This window comes from Chelonoidis abingdonii, chromosome 20, assembly GCF_003597395.2.
Source record: "Chelonoidis abingdonii isolate Lonesome George chromosome 20, CheloAbing_2.0, whole genome shotgun sequence".
In the NCBI taxonomy this organism is placed as follows: Eukaryota; Metazoa; Chordata; order Testudines; family Testudinidae; genus Chelonoidis; species Chelonoidis abingdonii.
The window spans coordinates 8,562,955-8,586,816 of record NC_133788.1 but is presented as its reverse complement, the minus strand read 5'-3'; the positions used below and the strand labels follow the sequence as shown (position 1 = coordinate 8,586,816).

At 44.7% G+C, this 23,862-nt stretch overlaps 1 protein-coding gene across 4 annotated transcripts in view; it reads right to left on the bottom strand.

The window, feature by feature from the left end:
• GTF2IRD1 (GTF2I repeat domain containing 1) overlaps positions 1-23,862 on the bottom strand; it is a 174,848-nt gene that overhangs the window by 30,078 nt on the left and 120,908 nt on the right. For 3 of the 4 annotated variants that reach the window (XM_032786946.2, XM_032786950.2, XM_075073921.1), the window contains exons 14-22: positions 21,556-21,645; positions 20,044-20,097; positions 16,812-16,877; positions 14,070-14,253; positions 11,865-11,923; positions 11,547-11,609; positions 8,797-8,880; positions 7,280-7,463; positions 5,821-5,849 (exon numbers count right to left, since the gene is read on the bottom strand). In XM_032786946.2, coding sequence (XP_032642837.1) covers positions 5,821-5,849; positions 7,280-7,463; positions 8,797-8,880; positions 11,547-11,609; positions 11,865-11,923; positions 14,070-14,253; positions 16,812-16,877; positions 20,044-20,097; positions 21,556-21,645 — 813 coding nt within the window. Of the gene's footprint in view, positions 1-5,820; positions 5,850-7,279; positions 7,464-8,796; positions 8,881-11,546; positions 11,610-11,864; positions 11,924-14,069; positions 14,254-16,811; positions 16,878-20,037; positions 20,098-21,555; positions 21,646-23,862 lie in introns of all 4 variants that reach the window. The other variant, XM_075073922.1, reaches the window with a different exon arrangement.

Genomic DNA, 23,862 nt, shown 5'->3' with positions numbered 1-23,862 from the left:
CCCAGTGTATAGATGTGGAACTGAGGCAAAGCGACTTGCCAAGGTAACACAGGACTCTGGAGCAGAGCAAAGAATTGAATGCAGGTCTCCCAAGTCCCAGGCTGGTGTTCTAACAACTGGACCATCTGTCCAACCTTTGGCCCATTTGAAAATCCCACTCTTTGATCACAAGTTTGCTGTAGGAACAACAATAATTAACATTTGTTCATAAGTGCCAAGGTGACTTAGTTCCATTCAGTACATAAGAATGGCCTAACTGGATAAGACCAATGGTCTATCTAGTCCAGTGTCCTGTTTCTAACAGCGGCTAGTGTCAGATGCTAAAGAGGGAATGAACAGAACAGGGCAATCATCAGGTGATCCATTCTATATCGTCCAGTCCCAGCTTTTGACAGTCAGAGGCTTAAGAACACACAGAGCACGGGGCTGCATCTCTGACCATCTTGGCTAATAGTCATTCTTCATATTTGAGTTTCTTCAGAATGCTTAGTAGAATATCATTTGGACCTATGACTTATGTATCATGTATCAATTTCTGCCAAAACCTCTCCTAATCACAGCTGAATCTGGGACAGTTCCTCAGATCTATCACCTAAAAAGAGTGGCTCAAGTGTGGGACTCTCCCTCACATCCTGTGCAGTGAAGATGAATGCAAAGATTTCATTTAGCTTCTCTGCAACAGCCTGGTCTTCCTTGAGTGCTCCATTAGCACCTTGATCATACAGTGGTGCCAATGATTGTTGGCAGACTTCTTGCTTCTGAGTTACTTAAAAAAAAATTGCTGCTAGTTTGTCTCTCTTTTGCTAGTTTGTCTTCAAATTCTTTTTTGACCTGCCTAATTATTCTTTTACATTTGACTTGTCTGAGTTTATGCTCCTTTCTATTTCCTCAGTAGGATTTGTCTTTCAATTTTAAAAGGATGCCTTTTTGCCTCTAACTGCCTGTGCTTACTCTGTTTAGATATAGAGGCATTTTGGGGCCCTCACATTGTTTGTTTGTTTGTTCTTTCTAATTTGGGGATATACATTTAGTTTGTACCTCCATTATGGTGTTCTAAAATAGTTTCCATGCAGCTTGCAGGCATTTCACTCTTGTGACTGTTCCTTTTAATTTCCATTTAACTACTGTGGTGTATTTCTTTGATATTCCACCCCCCCGCCCCCCGCCCACAAAGATGTTAAATTTAATTACGTTATGCTTGCTGTTACTGAACAATTCAGTAATATTCACATCTAGGACCAGATCCTGTGCCCTACTTAGGACTAAATCAAGAATTGCCTCTCCCCTTGTGGAGTGCAGAACTAACTGCTCCAAGAAGCAGTCGTTTATGCTGTCTAGAAATTTTATCTCCTGTTACTATCACCACCCAAAACTATTCAATAAAGAAATAATTTTAAATATTGGTTTCCACCAACCATTTATAGTATTTCTTTAATTTATGCCCTTCATCTCAGATGGATGATGAAAACAGGCTACTCAGGGGTTGTCTTCACTACTGGGATAAGTTGATCTAAGTTATGTAGTTTAGGTCGACTTGTGCCAGTGTCTTCACTGCATTGCATCCACGGGAGACTCTCCGGTCAACTTCCTTTACTCTTCTCAGAGTGTTGGAGTACTGGAGTCAACCGGAGAGTGCTCTGCTGTCGATTTAACGCATCTTCACTAGACCCGCTAAATCCATACCTGTTGCATCAAAGCAGCATTGACCCTCCTGTAGTCAGGACAAGCCCTCAGTTTCACTTCTGTTTAGAGACAGTTTCACTGGACTTCCTAGCTTTCAGGCACTTCCCCAATGCTGTTGTGTTTGGGGAACAAACACTGAAAAAGGATTTTTAAATAAAAGCAAAAGAAAAACTGATTTTGATTATTTTTTTTAAATGTCAAGGAACCAGTCTGTTGTTCTTAGCTTTTAATAAAACCTAGGTTTTTTTGAACAAGAAGCTGGGGTTAAATGAACATGACAGCATCCCTTGAATTTTAATTTTTTCTTTCAATTTTTTTAAAAAAGTTTCCAATTTTATTATAACAGATGAAAGATGACTAAAGCAAAAGCAATGAATACGCAAATATGTATGTATGTGTAATAAAAGAGACAACAAAATAAAGATTATTACTGTTAGTGCAAAAATACATTTTTCTTTATAAAAATGCTCTTTTTTATTGAAGAGCTATTTTAGTGAGAAAACTTGCATTTTGGTTAAAAATTTTCAGGTTGTTGAAATAACCAGGTTCCCCTCTCCGCGTCTTTAACAAAAACACAAAACCTTCTACTACAAAGTCAGACAATAATTACAAGTGTTGTTCAGGGAAACTAACACTTTCTTCCCCCTCTCCCACAACCTCTACAGAGTACGTAGCATTTTCAATGTTTCCGGCAGGTTGAACTGTTAATACTTGAGCTCTGATCTGCTCCCCACTAATGGTCTGATTTGATTTGAGTCAGAGCTGTTCACCTAAATGTAAATACATAGGTTTTCCATTAATTTACAGTGTAAAGAAATACTGGGCCAGGATTCACCCCCAGTGTCACTCCAATATTATGTCTATGCAACTTCATTAAAATTAAGGCCTGTTTCACCAGATCCGGCAATGTGACCGACCTAGGATCTCAGTGCCTGTTACTGCGGTAGAGGGAGTGCTTTATAAGTGACACACTTTTCCATTAATTTAAGGCCTGATGGAAAGGCTATGCAAGTCAATTGTAGCTTTTCCATTGACTTAAATGGGCCATAGCTTTGGCTCCATAGGATTAAGAGAGTCTTAAGTATTGCACAAGCCTTGTGCTTGACCTCTGTACAAGGGTGTATTTCACCCAGCTACATCGATTGTTAAACTCAAGTCTCTCACCTCCTTGCCACTCCCATCAAGAGTTCCTAAATGTTTTCCCCTCTACTGCATTTGCCATCTGCAAGCAATGCTTGCGAGGCAGACAGAAAGCAGTCAACAAAGGAGGCAATATTTTGCCATATCCATGCATGGCTGATCAGCAATTGTAAATACTTTTTTTTTTTAAATAAAGTAACTGGGTGTTTAACTGCAAACTACGTCTTTCTCCTACTTCTCTGAACTGCGGGAAGTTTAAAAACTGGGCAGGAGACTGAACTATTCTAATAATGAACAGGAAAGGATTGGGAGAAATCCCTGCAAGATATTTTCTGTGATGCCATCTTCCAAAAGCTTCTACATGTTGCCTTTGACTTCTGAAAGTTTGTCACAACTAAAACAAAGTTGGTCCCCAATGGGCCCACCTATGGCCAAGAAGCTACGATATTTCCTACGCCACTATTAGCAGGTGTTGACACCAGAGATGAGGGGCTGAGGAGAAATCCAAGACTGACCTTGAAAAGACAGGAGGATGGGAAATCAACTTGTTCTAAATCAAGATGGGGCAAAGCTGAGATGGGAACTTCACAGGTGAGCCCATGTGAGTATTAATTCATTACAGGTTCAAATAGAGAAAAGCAACGAACTTTGTTTGGGGTGGTGGATTAAATTCTGAAAGACAGAATACAGCTGATGACTTAAAATCAATAAAGCGTAATCTCTGTGTTACAGGAAACAACTGAGATGATTCCCAGATAGAGTTCCAGAGGATCTTTAATTGCACATACAGCAAAACAAATCTCATCTCTTCTTAGTTTCCTTCAAATACATAGTTTGATGTCTGTCCATACTTCCCTTTGACACATTCTAGCTACTTACAAAAACAGCTTCAAGGAGTTAAAACCAACACTTTCTTCAGTATATAATTCCCCTAGCTGGATGTCATTCTAATTGGAACACTGACTCCAGGATGTTTGAACTACCCACTCACTGCTTTGCATTCATCTATTTCCCACACCACTGTAAAGAAGCGTTGTGACTATGTACTGCAAAGGAGGGAGTAAGTTGGTAGCCAAAAATGAAAGATCTGCAGTAAATGCTGGACGTGTGTTACCAAATTCAGCCCGGATTTTTTGGGCAGAGTAAAAGGCTTCACTTCAGTAAAGACACAAGTTTGGAATCAAGAATCGCCAAATGTTTCTCTTTTCGGAGAGGTAAGGGGCCCAATCGCTCCTTAGGCAAGGTCTTGTCTATGCTTTGGATTTAGCAAATGATGGCCTGCAATGCAGTCACACCAATCCGCAAGTGCAGGCTTGGAAAGTCCTATTTTGCACCAACTGGGCTCACTGCTGCTTGAAGTCAGTGTAAGCTCAACTAGTATAAACTGCAGCTTTCCTTCTGTACACTTGGGGTTTTCTCACTAGTACAGATTATCCCAGCTGCTGGACATCAATGGCTGAATCAGAGTGGATGCCAAGTACAGAAAAAGCCCTACTGTTTGTAAAAAGGCTCTGAGGGAAACTTAAAGGACCAGAACTAGATCCCAAGCAGGGGTTAATAGTCACCAACTCGGCCTCGTCACAGATAGGGGGCTAGACAAGTGCCACTCTTGAGAGAACAATACCCAGTTGTTCCAGGAGTACAACTGAAAAGAAACAGAGGGGCAGTCTTGAGGTGGAGCTTGTATTTTTAAACGCTATTTAAAAAAAAAGAAAAAAAAAGAAGAGACAGTACACAGACCTATTGAGGAGTCAGGTGATAACGAGTGAAATACCCCTGCTGCACTCATTCAGACTTACAGCTGGAGCAAGGAGTAGATCTGCCACAGGAACCTGCTCCGATCCTGACAGATGGTCCCTGGTTTTGAGGTTCAAAGCCCCTCAAACGCTTTCCATCAGGGGTGCCTAGGGATTTTTATAACGTGTGTACAGAGGAATGAGCTTAGTTTCCAAGTTTAACAATCCCTTCACATGGGATTTCCTGTGGCCTGCTTGTTTCTATTTTTCCTTTCAAGTTTCATGCCAAATAAAAGAAATAATGGACACAAAGTGGTGGGTGAGAAGTAAGTTCTTTCTGCTGCTACGACATCCTCTCTAGACTTGTTAAACCAGCTACTATTTTATCACCCTAGAAGAGTTGCACTTTCTACTCAGCCAGTACAGCACGACGTAGGGTACATCTGTCCTGCAATTAGACAGCGATTGCAGGCTCACGAGGCCAGCGATTCAGGCTCACAGGGCTAGGAGGCTGTTTAATTGCAAAGCAGCCATTTGAGGTCCGAGATCGTCCCACTTTGCAGGGTTCTAGAGTCTGGGCTCCAGCCAGAACCTGAACAGCTCCTTAACCCAAGCTCTGTGCACCCGAGTTGGCTGGCACGAGCCAGCCACAGGTGTTTAATTTCAGCGTAGTTCATTCCTTTAATGATTAGAGGGGGAGAATCTGGAACACTGGGCAATACTCATCATATTAAGTTCCAGTCTTTTGTGGTCTTCCTTCACCATACACACAGTTACTCCATGTGTGTGTCCATGAACGGGGGATGCTCCATTTCCTTTTGGCTGCTTAATACTTCATGCAAGTAGATAACAGTCCTTCAGAATGTGCAAGCAACTCACAGATGAATCTATGACTCTCTTGTTTTTAATGACAGATTCTATCTTTATCAAGTAGCAATGATCATTCACTCCCATCCAAGAAACGTCTCTACTGCTAGCTAATAGTAACAGATATTTAAGATTAGCATTTTAAAAATGCAGGAAGTTTCACGGAAATACCACCAGAATAAATGTGGCAATTGGGAGCCAGCTGTCCTCACCTGGGTGCCATGAACACCAGCAGATTCACCGAACAAGCAAGGCTCGGACCACAGTCAATGAGAAATTAGGGCAACGGCGACTTTCCTCACACCGGTGAAGGGAGTGCATCATTAGAGCCATGTAACCCCCCCCAACTGACAATACACTCCCACTGCTTAGGCAAATAGGCATCTCCTCTTACCAGGTTTGGGGATGAGTCCTTGAAAAGGCCTGGAAAATATAAGGAGAAAAGAATACTCAGAATGAAGCCAAGGCAGAAAGCAGGCACGCCCACACTGGCCATTGTTGTGAACAGCAATTATACTTGTTAGTCATTATTTGTGAGTTAGTGACAAGGCCCCAATCAGGATCAGGGCCCCTTTGTGATGGATGCTGTACAAACATATAACTCATCAGAGCAGGGACCATATCTTCATACTGAATCTGAAACACAGTGCAAGAGAGGCAGTGTGGTCCAATAGAAAAAAAGCTCTGGACTGGGCTTCAGGAGGTTGGGTGCTCTTCCCAGCTCTGTTACCGACGCACTGTGACACACTAGAAAAGCTGCTTCCTGTCTTTCTTTCCACTCCCTCCCTTCGTCTCTCTTGTCTTTTTAGACAGTGAACTCATCAGGGCCAGGACCGTCTCTCATTATGTGTATGTGCAGGACCTAGCACAATGGGACCCTGGTATCTCAGTTGGGCTTCTGGGCACTACACTCAGATCTCAAAGAGCTTCACATGGGAGGTCAGCATCATTATCTCCACTTTGCACATGGGGAAACTGAGACAAAGGGAGGTGAACCAACTTATGCAAGGTCACCCAGTGACAGAACTAGGAAAAGAACCCAGGTCTCCCCAGTCCCAGTCCAGTGCCCTTGTCATTAAGCCACCCTGCCTGCACTCTCAGGAGTTAGCGAGGTTCTGAGCCACAGTCCACTGAAGTCAATGTTAATCTTTCCATTTTTTTCTGCAGGCTTTGAATCAGGCCCTTGTTGCACAGCATCTGACCGTACCAACTCATCTGAGCGGGTTTTTTTTTTTTTTTTCTCCAAAAAAAGGAACCAACAAATTCTGTTATATCCTTCATGAAGCTGCCACTAACCCCAGCCACTGCTGATTGGCTGATTTCCTGGAAGCCACACAGCTGGAGCAACACAACCCAACTGACCCAGCACAGCTTGTTGTAATAACCCCCCCGCACCCACACACCACAACATTTAGCAGGGGGAACCCCTCAGTGCTTTCTCATTAGAGACTTGGCACCCTGCCATGACAGGAGACACAGGGTGACTTTTTCATTCCTGTGATATTTACATCCAGGTACTTATTTTTAATATGATCTGACCCCCACCCCCGCGGCAGGCAGCAACTGAACAGAAAGGAAGAAGAGGAAAGGGAGGGGAAACCTATCTTTTATAGCCCACTTTTTTCCCTCAAATTGTTAACTGCCAGCTTAATTGTTGTCTTTCAGCAGGATGGAAGCCTGTGTCATTAGAGTGTATTTATAGCCTTTCCCTTGAGGGGGACTGGCAGCACATGTGATGGATTTAGCCTCAGAGACTCAAGCTCAGGCACATGCAGTGGTCACTGGCACTGGGACCATGTTGTGGGTTTTTCCGCCCCCAGGCTGCCTGGCAAATGGCCCTTAGGGAAACATACCTTGTTACTGTGAACTTGATTTTGTCAGCCACAGCTAATATTCTCTCCAGGTTCTGAGAGCCAAAAGTGCATGGTTTCCTGAACGGAATTCCAGGGGGCAGCCCCTCTATAATCACGGACCCTGGGTTGCTTTTAATCCGTTTGTATGGCACTTGCACTGGATACTTGATTCCCAAAGCCTCGCCTGGAAGAACAACAAACCATAGATGCATCTCATATTTAGGATTCAAGCAGGATTTCAGATATCAGGTCCGGCCTCAATTCCTGTTATTCCACACAAGTGCACAATCTCCCCATCTCCCCGCACCCAAAGTGCATAATCGAGTACAGAACCAAATGTGCAAGCTGCTTAATGGAGCATGTCAATCTTTAGATCAAGGACAACATTTTCAGGGCCATCACCATGGGGATGATCAGAATGGAATGGTCCTGAGGCAAGTAGTGAATGCACAGAGCTGCAGTGAACAGCTGATGAAGCAAAGGAGAGACAATTAGGGAGCTAAAGCTACATCAAGAAGAAAAGGAAAAAAAGATAAAGCACATCCTAAGCTGGTGATCAGACACTACAGTAGGAAGGATGGAAAGAGTAAGTGCAAGTCACTCGGGGACATTATTTGGGGCAATTTCCATTCCATTTTCCAACACCCATGACCATCTGCTGGAGTAAGGCCAGCAGCTTCCTCCCAAGAAAATGCGATCACATTTTGGATGGGAGAGAGCAGCTACATTGGGTAGACTCCTTGGACTATGCTCCAAGGGAGGAAGGAAGGTTCAATGGTTAGGGCACTAGCTTGCCACTTGGGGGACCTCCATTCAGGTCTCTGCTCCACCACAGACCTCCTGTGTGAGCTTGGCAATCACTTACTCTTCTGTCTCAGATCCCAATCTACAGATAACAGCACAGAGGTGTTGAGGGTGGTGCTCAGTCAGTCTAGTGATGGGAGCCAAGTAAGCATCACAGACACATGTCCAAGGAAACACACAGGTAGACAGAAAGGACCTGTCTCTGAAATGCCCTACTCAGTAGCTAATACACTTTGTTTATACTCGTTCCAGTCCTCCCCTCCCCCACACACTCCTTCCCTCCACTCCTAGCACCAGGAGTTCAGATGCATCTTCCTGGCTCTACAACACTCTGTACCATCTTCATCCTTCAAGGTGGAGGGAAGGCAGGGTTGAATCTGTCTAGGAACTGCAAGCAGCATTAACAAATGATGCATGCTCCCTATCACAAGAATCTGTCCTGCTTAGTAAGAGCTACCCACACTACCAAAGCCTTCAACAAAAGCCACTTATTTCCCCCCTCAGAGAGCAGAGCCACCATTCTGTTTTAATCCATCCTCAGTGCCACATCCCACATGTGATCCTCAGAACAACTGCTCAAAATGACGTATGAACCTACCCAGGGAGAGGTTATCAAAACAGAAATTCAGAGGAACAGGGAGATAGAAAGGGAGAAGACACAGAAAAGGGAAAAAAAGATTCAGGGAAAAAAGAAAATCACTCTGATCTCTCACCATATTTCTTGTTGAACAGATCTTGGACTTGCTCCCTTAGAGTGTTAGCGATATCTATTCTCGAAAGTCTGGCGTCATAATTTTCTGTAAAGTAAAGAAACAATTATGGACTTTGGCTGTTCAATTAAAAGGCACTCTGTGACTTTTAAGTAATACAATTTTCTAATTATAGGAAAGTCCTCATCTAGCAATTAACCAGTCCCTAGAGTAGGCCATTTACAGTCCTTAAAAACCAAAACAGTTTCAACAGATATAGACATTTTTCTTCTGTTGTCTAAGAATGCTGAGCAAGAGCTGCATTAAATCTGAGATTCAAATCATCGTAATTACTGACATTACACAGAACAACATAACCTTCAAGCCATGCTCTGCAAGAGGCAGGGAGCATTCCGAACTGGTGCTCTAAGAGGATGCATTCTGCAGAAGAGATCCTGAAAAAGTCAGGGACCTGGTTACTGCAGTCAGCCATGGTGCTCAGGAATTAGCTAACCCAAGAGGCAGGGATGTTGTGGACAACTCTGACAGATGTCTCCCATGAAGAAGACGGAGCTGCAGAAAATTTGGATCATGGGTTACACTAATTTATACCAAATGAGGATCTGGCCCTCGGTACTGCTTCTTACTCATCCTTTATGTGCCATTCGGGAAGGCCTGACACATCCATAGCAGAACTAGGAAGCATCGAAATCTTTACATTAAGACCTAAATGAGTCTCCTATTCACGTCACATGCATCTGTTGTGATGATGTGCAAACTGATGGGGACCTTTCATTAGAGCTGAACAGGTACTGGTGGAGATCCGTTGTCCAGGGAAACAGCCGTGTAGATAACAGCTACTGCTGATGCAAGAGACCCCATGGACTGCTCCCCAAACCTGTAGCAGACCCCTGTGCAGATTTACCAGCACTCCCTCATACTGGCAAAGGAAATGAACCAATGTTGTCAGCAATATCTTAGACACGTTGTCACCTTCTACACTAGCTAACAGGGGAAGAGTTTATCTTGGAGGGCTGACTCTGTTTAGACTAGAGCAGTGATAAGTTAGCCACGGGAAAACTCCAAGTCCCAGCACCATCGCAAACAGTTCTTTTGTGAGGACTGCTCAGGCTTCATCTACACTATGAGCGAGGGGCGTGACTCTCCTGCTCACACACACACACACAGACTTGCGGTGGCTCTCATCAAGCTAATGCAACTATAAAAAGAGCAGCGTGTCCATGATAACACAGGTAGCAGCTGCTGCAGCATGGCTTAGGTACGTAGTGAAGCAATGCCTTCACCACCACTACCCAGCTTATCGCAGCAGCTATTTATACTCATCCTAACTCGATGAGCCCCTTGGATGTCCAAGTGCCAAACCAGACCACCGTACGGTATACTATTAGCTCCATTCATACTCTGACTACCCTACTAATGCATCCGCCTACTTATACCAAGTCTGAGTTCAGATTGGCATGAAAGATTCAGACAGCATGTTAGAGGGCATGAATGTTTGTCACTTCTTCTAGGAAAGGCAAATGGACGCACTGGTTGCTTACACTGGGTCTAAATTTGGCTGCGTGTGTATCTAATTCCAAGTCATTTTTCATTCTAGGACCACTACATAGTCAATGGGGGGGGTTTTCCACTGATTTCAACAACCCCTGGGTCAGGCCCTTCACCTGTGAAGGTCTGTGAGCTTTGCCGAGAAATAACTTAGAGTGGCACTTGAATAGCTCTCAGTGCTTGCCTTTCTGAAGGCTCTTTCTATATGGTGTGGTTTTAAAAGCACAGCTGTTTCTCCTTTATAGTGTAGGGGACGCCATGACAATGGCGTCAGAGGCTGGACATACTGGGAAGAAAAAGCTGACTCTGGTCTGTGAGAAGACCTGTGTGCATGAGACCTGGCAGCAAGTGTCGTGCTGGTCCGGCGAGCACTGTAGAGCTGAATGGTATATACATAAACATCAGCAGGGTTGAAAAGCCAAAAGAAAAAATGCAAACCCCAGGGCTCAGAGTATTTAATTTTGTGCCTTGCAAGGTCAGATTGAGCGATAATTAAGTCATCCAATTATGGCATATTCCTGAATGCCTCTCAAACCCTCTGTGCTCAGAGCCTGCCCAGACTTAGCCTCTTCCCTCCTTTAGATCCTTCCTGTCCTGCCGCCATACTGCTTCCTTTGTCTTCTCCCTCTAGCCTCAGCTGTGGACCCTTCACCCACCTGCCTGCCAAGCCTTTAAACCACATGGCTGCCTGGGACCTTTGCTACATTCATCTCCTCAACGCCAACACTTCCACGCTATTACATGAACCACGTGTCCTGTCTTCCGCGTGACAGATCGCCAGCGCCCACCAGGGCAGGAGGAAGGTACCACCCTGGGATTCAGTTCTCTGCCCCACTGCAAGCTGCGTGTCTGACAAGTCATTGTTATGTCTGGGCCGCATTTTCCACATCTGCGAAATGGGGTGATTACACTTCCCTCCCTCCCAGCAGTGCTGTGCAGATACATACCTTAGTGACTGTGGCATGACTCAGTACTGTGCTGATGGGGGCCACACTAGTACCTAGACAGACAGGCATTGGCTCCATGCTGTAAATGCCACTATATAAAGATATATTAACAAGAGGCGTAGTACTGCCCTCATCTCCCCATGGCCATAGCCAAGTACATTCCAACCCCCGTGTGGTTTTATAGAAGACTGGCATGGAAAAGCTCTTTTAAATGCACTTCAGACTCCGGAAATCTTTCCAGACGCTGCCCGCTCTTACCTTGAAAGCCCTGTCTCTTCACAGCTTCCTCGACCAGGGAGTCACTGGAGTCTCTCTCGCTGGCTGCAAAGACAAGGGACACAGCAGGATGCGTTAGGACTACCCATGCAACTGAAGCAACAACAAACCAGGCTCTAATTTTCAGAGCTGTTGGACGTCCGCAGCTCCCAGTGCACTGAATGTATTCACAGCACTCTGAGAAGTCAGGCTAAAAGATGACAGAGGTAGGGGAAGGAATGCAATGCTTTGGAAACTGTTTCGATTCATTTCACGCTTCATTATTGATGCCCGGGTTAGCTGTAAGTTTCAGAATCCTACCCATAGCTCCTGGGCTGTCAGAGGTTGTCTCCTTCACTCCCTCAGCAAGAAGCTCTGGTCTGGAAAACATTAAAAAAACAAGATGAAGAGTGAGTGAAGAGCCATTCCCGTAAACCTTCAAGTTCTTATTACTACAATCTGTCACCTAGGATAACACTCATGTGCCCACGAACCCAACACACACATCTGGCTAATACATTTTTAAACCTCTTGCAGTACAACAGGGTAAGCTTGAAACTCATTTTCATGCCAGAAGAGTCTTCAGAGAGCCAGTGTAAAACCCTATAGGATAAGATTAAGTTCAGATCTGCTGAGCATCTTATATTGCATGCGAGTTCCTCTCCATAGACAATGCAGTGCAGAAAATTTTTTGTATGATAAAAATGAACCAGGAAAGGACACTGGTACCTGTTATAAACCCCACATACAGGTGTTTAGAGTTATACTACAGAGAAGTAGATTTGAAGGAGTGGGACAGGTAATAAGACAAATCCCAAACCCGCTGTCAGTTTGCAGATCAAGTATTGGTTGGATGCCAACCAAATTCTGCGCCCAACTTTCATGTTCCATGTCAGCTGTCAGCCAGCCTTGTCCCCATTAGTCCCCTCATCTGCAAGGAAGAGGTTGTGCCCAAGAGCAGATTAACACATATCTAGCAGCCAGAACATAAGCACTAATACCACTTCCTTAGCAAGCCAGAGGATCCAGAGTTTGGAATCATTCCTGGAGAGACAGTAAAAGATGTTTGAGGCATAAATACCAGACATCTCTTGAACTCTGACCCTAAAAACCTGTAACTGGGCAGGATCAGAGAATGTGTTCCAACATCTCCTCTGTGCCCCCTCTCATCCAGTCAAGCTTAGATGTCTTATCAATTTTCTTCATCTGGTTGGGGAAATAAAATACAATCTTAAATTGGATTTCTACAAAGCTAAAGGTCTGCAATTATACAACCTACAGCTGTGATTAAAACAGGTAATCTAAAAAAAGAAGAGCTAGGCTGGACCACCACTTAGATGGGAGACCTCCAAGGAAGTGGACGGGAGACCTCCACCTCGGGGAGTTAGATGCCAGCCTTCCATTGAAATTAATGGGGGTTATAAAATCTAATTTCCCTGGATAGTTCTGAAAATCTTAAGTGCTGCAGGAAGTTTTGCTGCTGATGCAGTAAAGTGATTTCCTCCATGTAATTCCACACTGCCATAACGTCCTAGCATAGTGTTATGGAGCATTCAGTTGCTGGAGGTGCAGCCTGTCATGAGATGTAAAACCAACCCTCTGCCCATTTGTGGTCACGGACAATCCTGTGGTGCTTTCCTCAGCATTGACCTCAGCATTTACGGACAAATTATAACTGCAGCTTCTACTGGGTACAGGATTCTTCTCTCCTTCCTGGCCTACGTTGTTGTGTTATGTTGGCTGCTTTAACAGTTGCTCTATTTTAGTGGCGACTACAAACCGATGCGTATGTGTGTCACAGTCCCCCCACCCTCAAACACATCCTTGTTACTAGTGGAGATGGAACCTGGGATGTTCAGCACTAAAAGCACAGTTGTCTAGTGTCAGAGCCAAAGAAACAATCCATCAGCTGGCAGCAACAGCAGGCCTTTATCCTCCATGCACCAGCCAGCAGATGGAGACCTAATATACTCAGCCAGCAGGTTATACATATATACAAACAGTTTTATACCATCAGTCTGTACATGGCTTTGTTGTAACTCTGGAGGAAAGGCCTTATATAAACACAAGACTGCCGCATAGCTCACATCCTGCAAATTCAAATGCATCAATCCACACTTCCAGCGAAGTTCAGCAGTCAGTTCTTCTCTCCAGGCAATGACTTTGGACTCCAATAGCAAAGACCTAAGTAGCACTTGAACCAGACACTTGAAGGTGATAGGCTTTGTATTCTATTACAAATCCTCTGAGCCAGGCAGTGCCACTCCTCCCCCGACCCCCCGCGAAGCACATGAGGTGGTCAATGATATCATTGCTTCCTTTGAGCAATTGTTCAAACAAAGTAACCATCTGATCGCTTTCATAGGGAACATTCGTTGCAGACCAAGCTCCGGATGTGTTCCAGGTAATTTATGGGACACAGGACTCTTCTTTAGAAGTAAAAGCACAAACAGTAGCATAAGGTGCAGCCTCCCCAAGAGATTTGCAGATACTGTACCAATAAGAGGTTAACCAGCCTTGCCTTACCTCTTAATGACAAACTGGATGCTGTTGCTAGCTTGCAGTATCTTTTTCAGCTTTGCAATCCCAAAGCAATTAGGACGCCTGAGTAAGATGCCTTCAGGCAAACCCACCACAAACAAGTCTTCTGGGTACATCAGGAACTTGGCGTAGGGGACTTTCACAGGCTCCGAAATTCCTATGGCTTTAGCTGAGTAAGGATCAAGTCTCATTAGTTCATTTGGCCTTCAAGTTGGGCCCAAGTAAAACTGACATCACACCCTATGTTTTGGGGGGAGGTTTACACACACACACACACACACACACACACACACACTCCTCATGGGAGTGTCTTTATGAACCCGAGTCATACAGACTGTAGAGCACCCTATGGAAAGAAGAGAAAAATCTACTAACGATCTTGGGTTGTCTTCTGAATTTGCTTGTTAAACGTAACATGTAACCCGTCTCTCAATAATGTACTTGTTCCTGAAAACATTGGGAAATACTCTCTTAAAACAACAGGGACCCCCATGTCTGTATCCACATAGCTCTCCCTCTCTCTGCAATTGCCCAATTTCTGAAACAGAAGGGGGAACTGCACACAGAATCATCATATTGTGAGTTCTGTAGTGCAAATTTAATCCCCTGGAGGGGTGTGTTACAGGCCTCCCCCTGGGCCATCTTGAACAACACATCAGCTTTTGAACTGCGGAGCTCCACAGCTAAATGCACAACCTGCCACACCTTGAGCTCAAGAGCCCAGGCTGCCCACCTGGGGCTGTCTCAGACTCCTATCCTCTGCAGACCAGCACAGAGCTGACTATATGACATGCACTCACCATCGGGTTACACAAACCAAGCCATGGCTATACACAGCCAAGAACCAAGTTCTAGAGTGGTCTTAGGTAACTTTCTACTGTTATAGACGTGGTCTGGGAGAACTTAATGCTGGTGAAAGGCACTGGACTGACAGGCCTGGTGACTGGAATCCTCCATGTATCTTTAACATGCCCCACCAAGATGCCTTAACTTTGATGTGGAGAGACAACTCTGAAGGTCAAGAGTGCAGCTCTCGGCCACTCCACTGAGGTGAGTGCCAAGGGTGGTAGTTAGTAACAATGCTTGCAGTGCTTTTGTGATGAGGACACTCATCCACTAGGAACCGGACTGAAGACACAAGCTCATTTCACACATGGCTCAAGATTCAAAAGCGCTTGGCTCACAGCAGCTCCCCCTCATTTTTCTCTGCTGAGGAAGTGGGGATTTCTCCATTGTATTCATTGGGAGCTCAGCTCTTTTGAAAATCCAGCCAATAGACTGAACAGCCATCACAGAGCAACAGCTTTTGGTCAAAAAAAAAAAACAACAACAAAAAAAACCCAAACCCAACAACAAAAAAACCTTGGGCTGAACATGAGCTAAAGATTTGGAGTTGACACGCTCTACTGATTGCCAAACCTCGGAGTAATCCAGTTCCCACTGGAAACCTATTATTAAGTCTAAAGCTCTTTAATAAACTAGTGTCACCAGGAACAGAACTTCTCTACAGATCATTGCAGTCTTGCAGAACAATGGCAAACCAATTTGTTTCAAGCACCCTAGAAAGCTCTTCCTGTTTGAAAGATTCCTTCTGATCTAAAGCTGCCCACACTTAACGTGGAACTTTCTAAATACATAGCTTTAACATAATAAATAAGTGTACTTTTAAACACATTTGAAATCCCATTTCCTCTTTCTTTTAACTGAGAAGACCTCAACTCAATGGTGAGTGTTTCTCCAGCAAAACTTGCCCATAGCAGCTTAAGGGATGCAGCTCCCCTGCTCTGCTTCTGGTGTTTGTGACATCAGCCCTTGTGGGAGAAACACAGAACCTTGAATTCTGTTTGTGACAGGCCCAGAAAACTGTTTATTCCCAAAAAGTTCTTGTAATTTTCCATGTCTCTTGTTTTCTGTTCAGTGGTTAACTCTCTCTCTCTCTCTCTCTCTCTGTGTTTATTTAGTTTTTAAGTACATTTCAGCTCTCACAAAAAGTGTGCCCCAAGTTCACCCAAAACTCAATCAAGATCTGCTACAAACTCCTGCATGGAAATAAAAACACACAAAAATACTTAGCAGCTTTTCACAGGGCTTTTTACCCAGCGATCTCTACACAGTTTGTTAAAATGGGCAGACCAGAGCCCTATTTTACTGAGTGAGGGACACTGTGGAAGTGAATGGCATTCTCCCAGGAGAAGTAGGAAGCACTTCTGAAAATCTGGACTCAAATGAGTTTCTCAAGGATACACGGTATAGGAACAGAACCCAGGTTTCCTGGCTCCCAGTCCAGTCCTCTATCCACTGGACCATCCTGCTGTACTCCACTGATGACCTTTTCCAACCCCCTCAATACCTTGGCACACTCCAGGGCAATCTTACTGAAAAGGCTTCGTGACATTTTCAAACAAGAGAAAAAGGAAAATACTCCAGCTCTTTACCACTATGGTAAAAGTTTGCGGGTCACTGAGGCAACTCATAGGCAGGTAGTAGCCAGCTAGAGAGGTTTTTTTCAGAAAATCAAGAGGAAGAGTTGCAATAGCAAGGTCCAGTGAGAATCCCAATGTATTTGTAAGCCCAGTAGATAGCAAATGAACCAATTAGACTTGACGTTCAGTCAACAACCGGTTTGGAAATAGTAGGTGACAGTTCTGAACAATTAGCTACCTTCTTAGCTCCTTAAGGCAGACACCGGCGCTCAGCAATAAGAACGATGGTTAATGAACATCTTACCATATCGCGTGTTGAACAAAGTTTCAACTTGTTTCCTCAAATGACCTAACACGTCACCTAGGCTGTCTGGAAAACAAGAGAAACACACGGACAAATAAACTGCCTCTAACCCCAGGGACGTACAATCAAGCTGTTGGGACAGCCCTATTCTCCACTGACCCAGAGAGGTCCTCTGAACCCTCTGCTCCTTTAAAGCCAGTGCCATTCCTTGCAGCAGCTGCCACCCAACTCCATCCACACCAGGAATGGGGGAGCGACATCATGAAGAGTCACTGGCAAGCCCCACAGGTGAGAAAAGATCGAGTGGCTCTTGTGACCAGTGAAGCTCCCCTCAGCTCCCAGGCAAGATGAGTTTTCCCAGTCACCTTCAGCCCTAGGGCAACATCGGGGACTCGGTGCTATAGATTGACAGGCCAGGTGTCTTTCAGAGGCGGCAGTACTGTGTCAGATGATAGCGTGCACTGCGTGATGTGAATGGAATCACAGAAGAGTAGGAAGGATTCCTCAATCACATTGTTTTGCATCTGTCTCTTTCTTGATGGTGATATAATTTATTTCTCCCATGCAGTTTTATTTATCTACTGATCAATATCTATTGATATCCTTTCATCTCCCTGTTAAACTGTAGGACACTGTCACACCTGGTGGGAAGTGTCATGATTTTCATTCATGTCGGCTCTCTACTTTCACAAGTATCTTGTTATTTTAAAATGGCTTGTTTCTTTCCGGACATGCTACTAGTTGATTTTGTCAGATTTATGGCAGCAGGATTTCTTGCTGTTATTATTCACTCAGCCCAATACTGTTGGTTTAGCTGAGTTCCTCTTGCTGACTAATGGCAGCAGAACAAAATTACCATAAGCTCAGGTACAAACACAGGTAATTGTTTAAAAATGTCTCATCCACACAGTCTCAGGTTAAAAATTAAAGATTCAGATAAAAGTCAATTTACCAACAATTTAACTATTTAAGAAAGGTTAAGAGATGGCTCTGTCATTTCATTTGTAGCCATGAAGTCCATACAGTCAACCTATGGCACTCATTCCCATGGGATGAAAAGCATAACTGGGTTAAAAAAAGAATTAGATAGGCTCACAGAGGATAGATCCATCAGTGGCTATTAGCCAAGATGGTCAGGGATGCAACCCTATGCTCCAGGTGCCCCTAAACCTCCAACTTCCAGAAGCAGTGACTGGACAACAGGGGATGGACCACTCGAAATTGTCCTAGTCTGTTCATTCCCTCTGAAGCATCTGTTACAGGCTACTGTCAAAAGATAGGCTACTGGGCTAACCGGACCATTGGTCTGACCCAGTATGGCTGTTCTTATGCAGGAAAACATCAGTTTTGGAGATAATTAAAAAGGAACAATGGGATCAAAATGAACCCACTCAAAAAGATGCAGTGCCATATATTTATTATTCTAGTTTGTATTACAGGTCCCAACTGAGATCAGGGCACCACTGTGCTGGTGCCGTACATACACAGAGAAGACACAATCTCTGTCCCAGAATATTTACAATCTAAATAGACAAGTCCTACAAAGGGTGGGAGGAGAAGCAGAGGTACAGAGGGGAAGTGGTTTGCCCAAGGCTACACAGTAGGTCTGGGCCAAGCCGGGACTAGAAAACAGGTTTCTTGGCTCACTCATTGGTGCTGTACCTACTAGACCATGCTGCTTCTCTGACAAATAATATTATTATATAGACTGGAATAAACTGTATGGATAATTATCAAGTCCTGAAGAATTAACACTGCCATATTCAGGAAAATAAAAAGGGGTGACCTTTGATACAAGGCACATGTGACTTGAATCAAAGTTCAAACCATTCTCACATTGTTCCGTAATCTCTCCGTTTTTCAACCTCTTTCCCTTCACACCAACACGACTCATTTTCCAAGCCAGAAGACTTCATGTTTGGACCATGTAGAGATAAACAGGCCTATGGACACAACACCAAAACAACACAGACAAGTTGTGCTCCAAACTCTGAAGAGTTGTTTCCGTTTCTGTTGCATTTAGTCTCTGGTCCAGCGGCACTCAGGAAGGCATGCCTCGCCTTCACTTCTAACCTCCATGCTACTCTGTGGCCAGATGAACAGCTGACTGGGTTGGCCAATACTTCTCACTTTGGGGAGCTGTACAGTCTCTGCGAATTCAGGGCTTGCTCCTGCATCAGTTAAGTCAACGGGAGCTTTGCTACTAATCTCAGTGAGCACACAATCAGCTCTTAGTGACCTGACTTGTGACAGACTACCAACAGTAAAGAATTTCATCAGACACTGCATCACTGCGATTTATACTTTAAAAATAACCCCCAAACCTGCAGCTGATACCATAGGCGCTGACTCTGTGGGTGCTCTGGGGCTGGAGCATCCATGGAAAAAAATTGGTGGGTGCTGCAGCTCTCCATGGCCCTCCGCCCCCCCTGCTCCAGCTTACCTCCGCCTCCTCCGTGAGCACACTGCTGCATCCTGCTTCTCTCCCCCCTACTCACAGCGCCTGCGCTGCAAAACAGCTGATTCACGGGGCAGGAAGGGAGGGGGAACGCGGTGCTCTGGAGGAAGAGGCAGGGTTGGGGTGGGGATTTGGAGAAGGCATCTAATAGGGGCAGGGAGGGTGCCGAGTTAGGGCAAGGACTTTGAGGACGGGGTTGGAATGGGGGTGGGGCCAGGGGCGGTGATAGGGTCAAGTCAGGGCAGGGCCAGGGGTGGCAAAAAGGTGGAGGGGACCCAGGCACCCACCGGTGCCGGAGAAAGTTGGCACCTATGGCCGATACCACTGTTCTGGCAAGTAAGTTTCCTGGGATCAATTCTCAGCTATTACAAACTGGAGTGATTTCACTAATGTCAATGGAGTGACACTGATATACAACCAAATCAGGATCAATCTGACGATCTAGTCATTGAAATACAGAGATGCGCTTCACAACAGGGTGGCTGGGAAGCTAATTACCTTGCCAAGAATTTAGAAGGTCCACCCAATGCAGTCTGTCTACAGCCACTGGTTTTCTCTTGTGTTATACTCAGACTGGGAGCTCACTGGGACAGGGACTGTCTTTTTGTTCTCTGTTTGTACAGCACTAGCAAAAGAGGGCCCTGGTCCCTGACTGGGCCTTTGATCACACAAATCAATAATAAAATAAAATACAGCTGTTTTCATCATGCTTTAAACAAACCTGAGATTATCAGAGGATAAGCTGGCCTGTTTTTATTACAAATTCACTCTTACCTTCCATCGTTTTTTCTTCATGTCTTAAGTCCTGGCTGGTCTCTTTATCTGAAACTGGAAGGAAAGCAAAGGTTTAGCAGTTTCTCTTGCATAAATCGGTCAGCATTCCCCAAGACACCTCAAAGAGCAGGCATGAGAATTTGCTTGAGGCTAGAATGAGGGATGAAGATACAGCCAGATGCGCTAGCTAGCTAAGCGAAGTATATTCCTCCTATGCTGGGAAAAACAGTCCAGTGTATAGCCAGCATTTCCCAGAGAACAGAACAGCACTAAGCAGAGAAGTTTGGGGACTGCCCTCCCACCCCCACTTCAGCCAACAGAGCACAAAGCAGAGTGACACAGGACATGCCTTCTGGTCCATCTTTCTGACAGTCTGTTAGAGCACTGTCTGGTCCCCAGCGACCAACGGGTTTATCTCGGTTCAGATTCACATCCCCTTTCACAGGTCCCCAGAGCAAAGGCTGTAAAAGGGGCTACGTAGGCTGTAGGGAGCTGCCTTTGGGGAAGGTTAGAAGAGGTCCAGGTTGAGTCCAGGCAACAACCTTTTCTCGTTAGTCTCTCTCGATGACATTAAATGGTTCTGCTTTCTTGTTACAAACAGAACCCTCAAGGAAAGGCCCTTGCTGACTGTGCTTTTGATTCAGTGGCTTCCCCCTCATCTTATTCTGCCTGTCACACAGTGCTCATTACAATTCCTTCTGGCTTCTGCAAATTGCCAGCCACATGTGCCATGATAACCAAGGGGCCTTCCCTCTCAGCAGCACGTCTTCTCCACCTAATGGGGCTTAGGGCATGATATCTTACATCCATTGGAATGTTCCCCTCGGTCCCTCCGATTCCCCTCCACCTGTTGCCTATTTCGTTATTATGGTTATTTATTATTGGTATTATTGCAGCACCTAGGAGCTCCACGGTGCGAGGCGCTGTATAGAAACATCACAAAAAACATACTCCCTGCCTCAAAGAGCTTACATCTATTTTTAGATGAGTCCACGGGGCAGGAACTGTCCCTTACTCTGGGCAGCACCTAGCACAGTGGGATCCCAGGCTTGGCACTATTGTAATGCAAATAACAGTGACTATATCTAAATATGCCATGGGAAAAAACCAAACCAGTATTTGACACACTTCGCCTCTGGATTCTCAAACGTGTTTTCTACAACACAGTTAAGGCGGCTTCAGAGCAACAGGGCTACATGTTTAGGCCAAGACTTTTAGTGACAGAAGCCTCTTAGGCTCCTATTTCCATATTTGTGCTCCCGAATGAGTGACCCAATTTCAGTAGTGCTGACCACCCAGCAGTTCTTACTGGTCAATAGGAGCTGCTGGGTGCTTGGCAATTTTGAAAGGTCAGAACACTTACCGATGTGTAAAATTGTGCAATTAGGATCCTGACTTTAGGCTCTGATTATTGTAAAGTTTGGCCTGAAATCTGTAGTCCATTTCTTTTTGGTGTTTGTAGGATTTCCGAGCTTTCTAATTCCAAGCAGTTTATTTTTTTTTTTAAATTACCTGTTACTGTTTCTAGCATGTAGTTGGAATCGTCTGAAGTCATGCGGCTGGTCACTGGGTTGTGCATTTCATCGGAACCGGGGGATCGGTCTGTGAACAAAGCACCAAAGAGAGAGTTCTGACAGCCCAGGCACTGTCCCTGGAAGCAGACTTCAGAGCTTTATGGTCCATTCACAAGAATTCATGAAAAACTAACGTACCCAACATGAGCCTCTGCATGTTGTTTTGATAAAGGATGCACTTACACAGTCACAAGGGCACGTAGGACCAGAAGCAGTACTACTCACACTGGTCCACATGCTCAGAAGTATTTAGGCATCTAATGCCCATTGAAATGGAAGTTAAGCACCTAAATATCTTTGAGGATCTGGGCCACTGTGTCTGGAACATTTTGATGGCAACTCTGCTCTCTTTCTCCTATACACTTTAACACTCGTAAGAGGACAACAGAAACCCATCTATAAAACCCACTCCACCTTCCCAAATTGGGGAAAATAGCATCATCTGCAAAAAAGTTTCCTCATAAGCCTCACAAAGGATGAAGACCAACAATGGTCTCATAGTGACTTAATATCTAGACATCCAATTCTGGCTTAAAAATTAATGCTGCTTAACTCCACCGCCTGCTGCTCAGGAAGATCATTCTGCCGACTTGCTGCTTCACTCCATAAAACAATGCCTCCTTAAATTTTTCTTAGATGTATGCCCTCTTAATTTAAGCCTGTCTCCTCTAGTGTTGGCCTCTCCAATGCCCTCAAAGAGATCTCCAAATTTAATTTTAAAATAAACCTTTAGCTACTTTAAATACGTCCATCAGGTCACTACTTAATCACCTCCTCTAAGGATAAATAATCCAAATTTCATCAATGTTTCCTCATATGTGAGCACCACCATTTTATTCATCATCTTCCTTGCCCTAAACTTAACTATGCTGGCCGTCCATTTTTATTACCTTATGTGGACTCTGAACTCCAAGAGTCAGCTAATCTGGGCCCAAAAAGTAGAGTAACTCAGTTTCCTTAAATTTATATAAAATACACCTATTAGTGCAGCCATTAGCCGCATTCTCTCCTGTTACATGGCAAGCTGAAAATGAAAACGTTTGAGCTAGTAATATACCCGGATCCTTTTTCCTTCCTCTCTGTTAACTATGGGATAGAGTCCGCTCTCATTAAACTGGTGTAAAATCCAGAGTGACTCCACTAACTTCAGTGGAGTTGCATCAGATTAACACATGTGGCTCTAATTCAGAACCATCTGAACTACAGCTAGCATGGGCTTTATTTCTACCCAAGAGCGTCACCTCCCAGTTGGACACATTCAAAGTCATGCTCTTGCTCTAATTCCCTCCAGGTTACTATGTAGTTAATGCTTGTAAAACAGACATTGAAAATCCACCTTACTAATCACCCCTTAAGATGTTCTTACCATTTGGTGCACTACCTAGCTAAGGTAACAGCTCTATAAATACCAGCCCAAGGAATAGCCTTCCTCAGGGAAGCTCCTCTTTACTCTCCAGAACCCAGTGTTTTCAACACCGCTGTTCCCCATTAGGGCCTGTGACCACTGGCTCCTCAACAACTCCACGACCCAACGCAAGAAGCACTTGGGCCCAGATCCTCAAAAGGTATTTAGGTGCCTATCTTCCACTGAAATTAATCTGCGTTAGGTGCCCAGGATCTGGACCTTGGGCAAGTGCTTAGGTCCCAGTGATTTCAATGAGATTCAAGCATGTGCTTAGCCACCCCTCCTGAACAGGGATGCTTTCCTGAACTGGTGCCCTGGTCCGGAATATAAATATTTGAGGTTTGAGATCTTCCAACCTTATACAACAAACAGAAAACAGATTAGGTGATATTTGTGGTCCTGCCTTCAGAAACTATTTACCCACTTTGCTTCAGAGGATCCCAACAGTGACTGTGAGCCCAGCAGCTTTTCAGAGTGATCGTCTCCCCCAAAGGGAATCCACTTTGAGTCCAATCCAGCATGTCTCCTTTCGGCCCATTCTCCACTGTCTACTCCAAAACAACATGCTTATTGTGCTGGATGACACCTGACCCAACTTGCGTTGTCTATCTGTCCCCTTCCCCTGACCCAACTGATCAATCTAATTCACTCATGCACACACTTCCCAAAACAACACTCAACAGGCTGGGATAGCCAAACACCAGGGCTGAAGAAAAGATGGGAGATCACGTTCTGCTCTCAGTTCCACAGCTATAAATCCATGATAACCCTCATAAAGCCAAAGGGGTTAATCTGGAATTACATCAGTGTACCAGACTGCCCCTTTGTGTCAGGACACAG